Source organism: Dreissena polymorpha, chromosome 9, assembly GCF_020536995.1.
Source record: "Dreissena polymorpha isolate Duluth1 chromosome 9, UMN_Dpol_1.0, whole genome shotgun sequence".
NCBI lineage: Eukaryota > Metazoa > Mollusca > Bivalvia > Myida > Dreissenidae > Dreissena > Dreissena polymorpha.
In genome coordinates, this window is record NC_068363.1 from 38,909,019 (window position 1) to 38,921,070 (window position 12,052).

Genomic DNA, 12,052 nt, shown 5'->3' on the forward strand with positions numbered 1-12,052 from the left:
TTGTATTTGGATAATTACAATATCGATTGCAGCTGAAACTATGCTGTAGAATAGATTAATGCCATTATTTAAGCTTTGACAGGAGTCATAAAAAAATCAAATTAGTATAAACGACAAGCTTATCTTAATGGCAACTTTAATCCAATGCTAATACCAATAAAGTTAAAGTGTTTTGCATGACAAACACACACTCCGAAATACGTTTCGCTTTCGTTCGATGCTTTAAACAAATATTTTACTGTTAAAAAAACCACACCGTCAATATTATTGTCCCAAAATGTTTCGTCACCGAAATGACGTCACACTAGTACGTCATAAATTGCGTAATCAATTAAAATGAAAATAAAGTACGGAAAGCCGGTTCGGTAATATATTTTTAAAGAAAAAATTGACGACTAAGAAAATTTATGGGATAAATCGATTACTAGGTCGGTTCCAAATAAAGCGAAGTTCATTTTGCTCGGCCCGAAAATCTGAACGTCTCAATATATCAATGGTTGTTCATTGCTGAAATTAAATACAATTATTGAATATTAAAATTGTTCATGGTTCATATAAATTGTTCATGTTTGAATAGTTTGTTTGGTATAATAAAATTAATATTACATGTCTGACAGGGTGACAGTAAATTTGTCAACTTACGGAAAAAAATACTGTCAACCTTGGCTTCGCCTCGGTTGACAGTATTTCCTCAAGTTGACAAATTTACTGTCACCCTGTCAGACATGTTATATTTATATACTGTCCTATTCGCGCATGCGCAGTACGCAGTTTTGCATTTCCGTTGTAAACAGACGACCAAATCTGTCAATACGTCAATTGTCAAGAAAAATATTTCTTATCAAGATCCAGTGAGTTACACGCAGCGCACATTGTTCATGTTTGAATAGTTTTTTCCGGTCGCCTCGGTTGACAGTATTTCCTCAAGTTAACAAATTTACTGACACCCTGTCAGACATGTAATATTTATATAAGATTCCTTTATCAAATATTTTTTTTGTCTGCACTTGTCTGTTGGCCTTAACGATACTTCTTATGATACTTTCAAAAGGTTATAAGGTCGAGTCAGGCAGAAGGCGGGGCTTATTAGGCATCGCTGACCATAAACATGACAACGTTGTTAAGGATTAGTAGTCACATCAATATGTTTCTTATGGAATAATTGCTAGAATACCCAAGAAATGCATTTTTTTCTTCCGGTAAATGACGGGGTATATTACGGGGAATACATAATTGAGTCGCTTTCTTGGAAAATCAGTTTAATGAATGTGCGTAGAGTATCGTCCCATAGAAGCAAGTGCAGTCCGCAATGGCTATTCATGGACGACACATTACGCATTTATAGATTTTTTCTATAAATGCATTCCCTTGAAACTATCATCTAGTCTATCGTCAACTAGTCTATCGTCACAGACTAGCCAAAGCAAACCGCAAAGTCTCATATGGGGGCTTCACGAACATGCATGAAATCCAGTTTTGTCAGAGCGCGGCTAATACGTAATGTAAATACAGATTGATAGCATTATCTACTCGATTCCATAGCACATATCACCTGTTGGAAATACAATTGTACATCTTTTGGACAAGACAAAAGTCAATATTGATAGATGGCATATTGCTATAAATGCAATTTAAATCCTGATACATACAGATGGAGGAACAATTTTTGCAAATTGTCAATTGTGTTTGTACATCTTTAATATGGTATGTCTTTAATTACCCATAGGCGATCAACCAACGTGTGACGTTACCCTTTGCAAGGATCTGTTGATATGGATTCTGCTGGTTAACTGTTTGCTGGTAGCACTCACTGGTCAGTATTTCAAGGGACTTGTTCACAGATATTCGTATTTTAGAAAAAAAATCTTTTTAAGGGACTTTTTAACAGATTTTGGCATGTACTGAAGTGTGTCATTAAATGCTTTATATTGATAAATGTAAACATTGGATCTAAAAAGCTCCAGTAAAAAAAAAACAAGAATAAAAGAAGAGAAAAAAAGAGTAACACACAACTGGGCTCGAACCACTGACCCCTGGAGTACAGGTCTTTCGCTTAGACCACTCGGCCATCCGTACTCAAACATTAAGTGGTGTATTTATTTATTTTATACTTTATTTAAACAATCCTCGAAGTTTCACAAAATATAACGACAACAACAGAACTCTCCAAATTATTCAATCGTTTCGCGTTGCAACGCTTTATAATTGTCAGGCTTTTAAATCGTCAAAGATGCAAATAATGGATATTTTAGAGAATGATAAATGTTCAGTTTTACTGTTTTCTCACAAATATCATAACTATAGCGAAAATTTGCGAATCTAAAACATTTTTTTTTATTTTGTCAATTTACCAAAACGTGAAAAGGCCCCTTTAATGTGTTTACTCACTAACCTATAATATTTTAAATAGTCTGTATTTTCTACAATAGCTATAAAGAAGTTGAATAAAATATTGGTTTAGGTTTATTCAATACACAATCGACATACATGTTCATAACATAGTAACATATATTAAGGCATGACATGTGATCAGTATTGAATTTTATAAGTTGTAAAATAAAGATATCACTACATAAAAAGGTCCACGACAATTGGATTTCAGCTTTTAGAATCTATTTAGCAATTTTATAACGTCAACATAAACAACAACACAGACGAATCAACAAGAGAGCGAGAAGTCATGTGTGAGTAATGCATTAAACACAATTCATCATAATTATATGTATACAGGTTTCTTTGACTAAATGCTTCATGCACAAACATAGCTAAGTTTCTGTTGGTACTTTGATATATTGCCTTCAACTTAAATCGAACTCGGGACCTCTGAAATAAAAAACTAACACGCTTGAAGGCTTTACGATTAAAAAACAAACATAAACGCTATGTAAGTACTGAAAATATTTTTCCAAATAATTGAAGAAACACGTTATAAGCCATTAATTATTTAACCGCTTTCGAATAATGATAATCCATTAACGAACAACGTTGAACAAGCCAATACATAATGCTCACTGATTTCATCTACGTAATTGGCAAAACAAATAGTTTCTATATCGTATTCCAGAACTATTGAGTTTGGCATAATATATATGTGATATGTATAATTTTTTATCAAAATTTAAAGCGGTGGGTAAGCGACCAACAACTGAAAAACAATAACAACAACAACGATTAAACATGTGTTTTCAACTAAATTATTTTGAAAGCTAAATGTGGTGGTTTAAGATGGCATACATTTAAGGTTGGCATTAAAATCGCAAATAGTCGCTTTCAAGAGATTGTTTTACGATCTTTATTTCAAAACAGATGAAACGTTGAAAAAAAACTAGAATAAGCTCTCAGAATAAGTAATACAACATTAGCGAAATAAGAGATTTATGCAATTGAATTTAACCCATATATGCCTAGCGTCTAGAAAAAAGGCCTTGGCAAACAGAGTAGACTCAGATGAAACGCCGCATGATGCTGCGTCTCATTAGGGTCTGCGCTGTTTGCTTAAATGAATTTCTGTAAGAAATATTCTAAATAAAGAAATAAATATACTAGACATCCCTAATTTTAAAAATAAATTGATCCAATTTAGAAGGATGGGAGAGTCCACTAGGCATAAATGGGTTAATTTTGTTTGGATGTCAAAAACTCAGTCATGTTCACTATACGGAAACCCCGACTAATTGCCCAGATTTGATAGAAAAAAATGTATGGTCATGAAACGAATAAGTGAAAACGTGTGGGTATCGATTTAATCTGTTCTTTATTTTTTCCATTGAAGTAAACAAGATTTTATTAATTAGACCGTTATAAGATAGTGAATGACTAGTGTTCAAAATTGCTCGGTCATATTCATATGTTAGATTAAGATTTCAAAAACAAATGTTGACAAAAGAAATCGTATATACTCAGTTAAACAAATGTGCCTTTTCATTTTGAGAAGCTTATTTCCATTGGTCCCAATGTAGACATGTTTGGCGAAAGAAGCGAATGACAACGACACACTTTATCATCTTGAAGATTGGAAAGAGAAACCCGTGCATTTCATTCATTTATGTTGTCGTTTTTTCCCGACAGGCAACGTTGAGGCGTGGTTCATTGTAGACATTATGACGTCGCGGGGATTTGGCCGCCAAGCCGGTTCCATTCTGGTGTCAATAATAGGCGCATCAAACTTTCTTGGTAGAGTCACTGGAACTATTGGGCGCTTTAAATTACCGTAAGCAACTAATTTCTATCAATTCTGCGTTGAATAAGACCGGGTTCATGAAAATCGCTGCACAATTGATGAAGTTATGGCTGTTCAAAGCGATGCACCCTGTTTTCGAGTGATTTTGAGTTGGATACCTTGTTATGTATATATTTGATAGTGAAAAATTTATTATTTAGAAAAGTTCATTTTTCGTTATACTTTGGTTATTTATAACACAAAATGATGTTTTCACTAATGAATATCATAGCCACACGCTAACCACCTGTGATTTCTATTTACAGCGTTTGCAGGGTCTAAGGCTTGGAAAGCATACATCATAAGGATTTAATTATTTTAAAATATATCTTATTCCAATGCAATACAAAGTTAAAAATGGTATGCCTATATGCTAGTAATCCGGTCACATATGAAAGAAGATATACCGGGGTACACCTTAACGTAAATAATGCGCAAGCCATGCGTTTTCCAGATCCCTAAATATGAGAAGGAAGTTTGATATAACAGAAATAGAGGCAGCTGAGGAAAAGTATTTATCATGGCTATCGCTGTTAAATGATGCATTTTATACAAATATTTGCAAACGAAAGTGCGCACTGTCACTGGTGTTGTTAACCTTGTCACGTAGTCACATCTAGTGAAACAATCAATATTTATGCATATGAAAGAATTTCCCACACGATTTGCACAACTGCTATATTAGTAAAAAATGGCACTAACACCACTTAATGGCATGTATTTTAATATATTTACGCCCATAACACTTAAATGATATGTGCATGCTTTTCATGTAAGATGTTTATGTACACAGATTTGTCATCGAAAGTCAATCGTTGTCGACGTTATCTTACTTTCAGTAAAATCCCCACCATAACGCACTGGATATACGTATGTCCGGTGATCGCGGTCGCCCACGCGCTAACCGCAAATGTGCGGGACTACTACGGTATCATGGGCGCTTGCATTCTGCAAGGTGTATTCTTCGGCATCACCAATTCGCACACGCCGGCCCTCATGTACGAGGCGGCTGGGCATGCTCGATACCCACAGGCCATGAGTCTGGTCAACCTGATGTACGGATTTGGGAACGTGTTCAGCAATATCATAGGCGGTAAGGCCCAAAATGTTGTTTGTTTTCACTGACATTGCCAAAATAGTTTTGTGTTTAGGTCGATTAAGCTGTTTTTCGTAAAATGTTTTAATCGTTAGTCCTACGTTAATAATAATTTTCATTTCCAGAAATCATTCAATTTCTTTTCAATATATCTTTCTTCGTATATAAAAGATAATTTTACGATTATAATAAATCATGATCGAATGAAGCAAAACACTCAAGCTGGAATACACAAAAAAACTTTTTCAGTTTTGGCCTGATTTGTTATCGAATGTCGTTGCTATTTTGTCCCGTTTCACCAAATTACTGGATTTATGATGCACTATAGACCCTTTACACCCAAATGTAAATACCAATATTAATTACTGTCGCATAGTCGGAAGAACACAAGAACGTTCACAATTCCATTTCAGTTTTCACTGGGATTCCTTTTTGCTGATCAAACTCTAACATAACGTTTTCCTATGCCCATACATTATTCTGAACAAAACGATAAATGCGGCGGCCTAAGGACCCTGCGACAACAAGTAATTGTGACCTATCTGCTATGTTGTCTAACATGAACTGACCTTTACTGAAGTGAATACATTAATATACATTGAAACACTAAATGGTGACGTGTGGAATTTCCGATGGGAACGTGTGCAAAATCACGTGTCCAAAGGTAACGACGTAATATGACGTATGCAACGGACGTATATGGACGTTAGCCAGTAATTTAAATGAAATAATACGCAACAATTAATGGGCTGCATGTGCTTACCCAAGGCATGACTAACTAGAAATGGCGCGGCAGAGGCCGACGCGTATCCCCACGCCGCATGTTTGACCCAGGTGCGCCCCTGTTTTGGTAATGGGACCATGCATAGGTGAGACTGACCGTATTGTCATAAGAGATGCTCAGTATCAATTTGAAGTAAATCGGTGTAGAAATGAAGAAGTTAATGTAAAATAATCTTTAAAAAATGGGTGAAAATCTTTGACCCGGCCCCACCCCAACCCCATAAGTTTTGACCCAGGGTTAAGATCAAAATTCAAAATATTGCACTGTCGCACATATGCTGATAGCTACCATGTGTCTAAGTTTCAAGCTTCTAGTGCTAATAGTGCAGGAAGAGATAGTGTCCAGGACTGACGGACGGTCGGAAAGACGGCGAAGATAACTAAATAATAGATTTCGAAATCTTAACGCGGACCCTTAATTCAAGGTCAAGGTCACAGGGGTCAAAACATTTATGCGCATGGAAAGGTCTTGTCCGGAAACACATGCGTACGAAATATGAAAGCAATATCTGAAGGGACACATACGTTGTGAGTTTTTTTTTTAAATCGCGGTCGCAGATTTTGAAACCTGAACGCGGACCCCAAGTTCAAAAATTGCATGCGCATGGAAAGGTGTTGTCCAGATACACATGCGTACCAAATATGAAATCAATATCTGAAGGGACACAGTAGTAATGAGCCTTATTCGAATCGCGGTCGCAGATTTCGGAATATGAACGATGACCTCAAGTTCAATGTCAAGATCACAGGGGTCAACAATTTTATGCGCATGGAAAGGTGTTGTCCAGATACACATGCATACCAAATATGAAATCAATATCTGAAGGGACACAGTAGTTATGAGCCTTTTTCGAATCGCGGACGCAAATTTCGAAACCTGAACGCTGACCCCAAGTTCAAGGTCAAGGTAACAGGGTAATTGTATGCGCATGGAAAGTTGTTGTCTAGATATACATGCATATCATATATGAAAACAATATCTGAAGGGAAACAGAAGTTATAAACCTGTTTCGAATCGCGGTCGCAGATTTAGAAACCTGAACGCTGACCTCAAGTTCAAGGTCAAGGTCAAAGGGGTAAACAAATGTATGCGCATGGAAAGGTGTTGTTGCTCGGTTGCCGCTACTAGTTCTGGCTATGTTGCCTCTGATAGTTCTGACTCTGCTCTGGCTACTAGTTGCGGCTCAGTTGCTGCTACAAGTTGCCGCTTTGTAGCCGCAAGGTAGTATTTCGTATGCAAATGAGCTTTCTGGCTACTAGTTGCGGCTCGGTTTCCGCTACAAGTTCTGGCTATGTTGCCGCTGATAGTTCTGACTCTGCTCTGGCTACTAGTTGCGGCTATGGTCTATTGTGAAAGTGACCTTGACCTTTAACCTAGTGACCCCAATTTCAATAGGGGTCATCTAATGTCCAAGGCCAATGAACTGGTCTACCGACAGACATCCAGCAAAACAATATACCCCCTCTTCTTCGAAGGGGGCATAATAATGAACAATTTGCATGATATATACACTTCAAAGCAGATGCACAGTTCCGCACAATTTTCCCTTGGGGTTATTTAGGTATAGTCCTGACCATTGTATTCTACCAAGCCCTGACTGATGATTGCAAATCTTTGACAACCACGAACATATATGAACCTACAATACCAAATTATAATTTGCAAAGCAATACATTTTCTACTAACAGAAAATTGTATTATTTGCTCTAGTTAATAACAACAAATTTCATTCATTTTAATTTAACTCATTTTATTAAAGAAAAACATTCTTATACAGAGATGAACATTAAAACATTTTCAAAATATTGATTAATTTGCTCAATTAAGTGATCTATATATTGAGAGAGCCCAAACAATTAAAACAATGTTAGAAGTAGACCATCTAAAGAGCAACAATCCAAGTGGATTGTGGCTCATATGTTCATTTCACAAAATATTTTGATTGTAAAAGTTATTGAGTCCTTTTTTGGGTATGAACAATCAATTTTAATATTTCAATAGTGCAGGTTGTTATTTCCAAAACCATGCTTTTTCATTATTACCGGTATACACCAATTGAAACTGTATTAATCACCACAACTTACTTACAATGTCTTTAACTCTTCCCCAGTAACTTCTTTTTGTTTGTCAGATTATACAGCCATTTTGAATTCTTGTCTGATGACACCATCAGTGATGTCATGGCACCATACACAATATGATGTCATTCTACAATTGTGGCTACCTTCTGGCTCACAAGTGCCATTCTATTGAAAAAGAAAATGTTCTGGCTACCTCCTGGCTACTAAGAGCCAATAGTGGCTACTATAAGCCTTTTGTGTTTTCAAGATTAATATTAAAGTATTGGTTGTGGCTACCATCTGGCTCATAATTGCACTTTTTTGATACAAGAATACGTTCCGGCTATCTTCTGGCTACTATGAGCCGCTAGCTGCTACTATGAGCCGCTAGTGGCTATAAGAGCCGCTAGCGGCTACTAATAGCCATAAGATTGCCACACAGTAGACGCTAGCGGCTACTATTGGCTACTTTCTGGCTAGTAGTTGCGGCTACACAAAAGGTAGCGGCTTTGTAGCCACAACATTGCGGCTACATAGCGGCAATCTTTTCATTTCTGTAAGGGTAGTGCTAATAGTGTAGGAGGACATAGTGGCCAGGATAACGGACGGACTGACGGCGGAGATAACCACACAATCCCCACTTTTTCTCCGAAAAGCGTGGGGATAATTAGTGAAACAATCAATAGGCAATAACTTGGTTCATTAATCTCGTCTAAAAAAAAAGCCAATTAACACGGTTCTCTCTTCACTCCAGAAAGTGTCTCCGTTAGTTCAATCAGTATGGCAAGCGGTTCGACGCATAATCCCAAGGAACTAGGTTTCTCAAGAGAACCTATGTTCTCAAAATGAGATCCTAGGTTCTCAGAATGAGAACCTAGGTTCTCATGAGAACCTAGGTTTTCAAACGAGAACCTATGTTCTTGTGAAAACCTAAAATACCAAACGAGAACTTAAGTTCTCAGAATGAGAACCTAGGTTCTCATGAGAACCTAAGTTCTATGTGTCTATGAGAACCTAGGTTCTCATGAAAACCTAGTATCTTATGAGAACCTTGGTTCTCAAGCGTAAACTAAGGTTTTCAAATGATAACCTAGGTTCTCATGAAAACCTAGGTTCTCATGAGAAGCTAGGTTCTCATGAGAAACCTGGTTTTTGGGGATTTCATGAGAAACCTAGTTTCTTGGGATTATGCGTCGAACCGCTTTCCATTATTAACCTCCAGTTGTCTCCCATTGCTGGGTACACGCTAGCGGCAAATGTGTCAAATGATAAGAAATAGGCGTGAAACAGTGAATGTTACTCCCCAAGAACATTTTTTGAACAATGTTCAGACAATGCTAAGTAATATTCAAAGAAACTTGTAGGAAATTTCTTAAGGAATGAAATTAGTAAAGTAATCGGTCGACATTGGTCTGAACACGTTAATAAAAAATTAAACTGTTTATGAAATATTTCTTTATTGTAAATATTATTTTGAGACTAAAAATTGAAACAACTTCAGATCAATCATTACATAATTCATTGTTACAGCATTAAATAAGTATCAGATATCCAGTTCCCTTGTTCGGTCCTCAAACGACTGTACGGTACAGTTTTCTATTTAAAGTATGTCTGTGATATAGTAAGCAATATGGTATAAATAGCAGTTTTATCTCTGTTGGTAATGTGTAATACTGTATTATTCAAACGTTGATTTTAGCAACACTGTAAGAAAAAAACTTATGCACTAAAGACTTTGCAAACATATTTCAATAACTTGAGATATCTGCAAAAATAAAGTTCTTAACGGCGTGTTTTCATTCTGTCCAGCCCGTGTGTAATCATATGTGAACCCCATTGATCCTGTGCCCTGAATAATATGTGTCTCGTATTCCAAACAAGCAAGTTTACGCCGTCCGACGCGTAATTTTGAAAACCAAGGTTCTCATGACAACCTAGGTTCCATGAGAACCTAGGTTCTCTGAGAACCTAGGTTTTCAGAAAACCTAGGTTCTCATGACAACCTAGGTTCCATGAGAACCTATGTTCTCATAATGAGAATCTAGGTTCTCATGAGAACCTAGGTTCTCTGAAAACCTAGGTTCTCAGAGAACCTAGGTTCTCAGAGAACCTACGGTTCCCAAATGTTATCCACGGATATGGCAAGCAGTTCGACGCATTCTCCCAAGAAACTTGGTTTTCCATGAGAACCTAGGATCTCATTCTGAGAACCTTGGTTCTCATGAGAACCTAGGCTTTCAAATGAGAACCGAGGTTCTCATGTAAACCTAGGTTCTCATTTGAAAACTTGGGTTCTTGAAGCCATGTGCAATCTTCAAGCGAGAACCTAGGTTCTCATTCTGAGAACCTAGGTTTTCATTCTGAGAACCTAGGTCCTCATGAGAAACCTAGTTTGTTGGGATTATGCGTCGAACCGCTTTCCATAAATCAGTTTTCATGAATTTGTCTCCCTTAGTTCAATCAGTTTTCATTAATTTGTCTCCCTTAGTTCAATCTTCTCTCATGAAATTGTCTCCCTTTGTTCAATCAGCTTTCATGAATTTGTCTCCCTTAGTTCAATCAGCTTTCATGAATTCGTCTCCCTTAGTTCAATCTTCTCTCATGAAATTGTCTCTCTTTTCAATTATGTTTGAACGCGTAAACACATTGACAGTTTATTGTAACCTACGCTTCAGGAGTAATTCGCGACACACTCGGGGACTACACTCTGGTGTTCTATATCGCCGCGGGTGCCGCTGTGTACATGGCGTTCACCAGTCTGGCCGCGACCTGCCTTATACGGCGACGAGGAAAGGCTGCCTCCATAGTGAAACACGTCGAGGAGAGCATCACATATAAAAAAAATTGATAAACTTGAATATAATATTATATAACATGTAATACTATTATAAAAGACACGTTACCGTCGCCTTCTCAATAAAGTGGCGAGAAAAGACTGTCATTATAGTAAAACACAGCCAGGATAGCATTACATACATGTATAATACATTTGATAAACGAGAAAATACAATTTAAATATGAATGGTAAAGGATTTCCGGGTATGGTATCGGGATAGTAAAATAGGATCAAAATTCTCGATTTAACGAAAATTCCTCTATTGTTATGACTCCTTTTTCCATATGTTATATTTTGACATAGATCTGTATACAGTATACTATACATCGTTTCAATAGTATCGCTGTCGCCTGCTGAATGAAGAGTCCAGAAAGTTACCGACGATGTCATATATTGTAAACTTGAATATAATATTTAACCCATTTAGGCCCAGCGTGTAGAAAAAAGGCATTGGCAAACAGCGTAGACACAGATGAGGGACTCATCAGGGACTGCGCTGTTTGTTTAAAGAAATTTATGTTAGAAATATTTTAAATAAAGAAATAAATATACTAAACATCTCTAATTTTGGAAATAAATTGATCCAATTTAGAAGGATGGGAGAGTCCACGAGGCATAAATGGGTAAAGTAACATCGCAGTCAGCTGCTTAATGAAGTGTCAAGAAAATTTGAGACGACAAGACATAAAAGCATATATCGTATAGAAAAAAAAGCATGAACTATATAATGATATAAAATGTGCAAGTATCAGTGGCGTGCCCTGCGTAATTCAGTGGCCAGTAAAGATCACACATGTCATGACGCGGACAGAGGATAGCGGCACATGATGCATGTGACTGAATATGAACATAAAAGCATGCTTGCTTAGAACAAAAGCAAAGACTGCCATCATAATGAAACAATGCGAGTATAACGTATATTATATGTCATATAAACTATTTTAAGTGGGCTGTCCGGATAGCACAGTGGTTGGTTCACAGGCTCCTCACCTAGGCGACCCGGGTGTAATCCCCGTTCCCGGAAGCACGTGGGTTCGGTAGGTGGTCAACCCTCCGG

General features: G+C 37.0%; 1 protein-coding gene across 1 annotated transcript; it reads left to right on the forward strand.

The window, feature by feature from the left end:
• Window positions 1–1,730: 1,730 nt before the first annotated feature.
• On the forward strand, window positions 1,731–11,115 carry LOC127845553 (monocarboxylate transporter 3-like). The gene is made up of 4 exons (XM_052376566.1): window positions 1,731–1,813; window positions 4,069–4,210; window positions 5,059–5,312; window positions 10,835–11,115. The coding sequence occupies exons 2-4, from the start codon at window positions 4,101–4,103 to the stop codon at window positions 11,005–11,007; spliced, it is 537 nt and encodes a 178-aa protein (XP_052232526.1). The 5' UTR covers window positions 1,731–1,813; window positions 4,069–4,100; the 3' UTR covers window positions 11,008–11,115.
• Window positions 11,116–12,052: the final 937 nt, after the last annotated feature.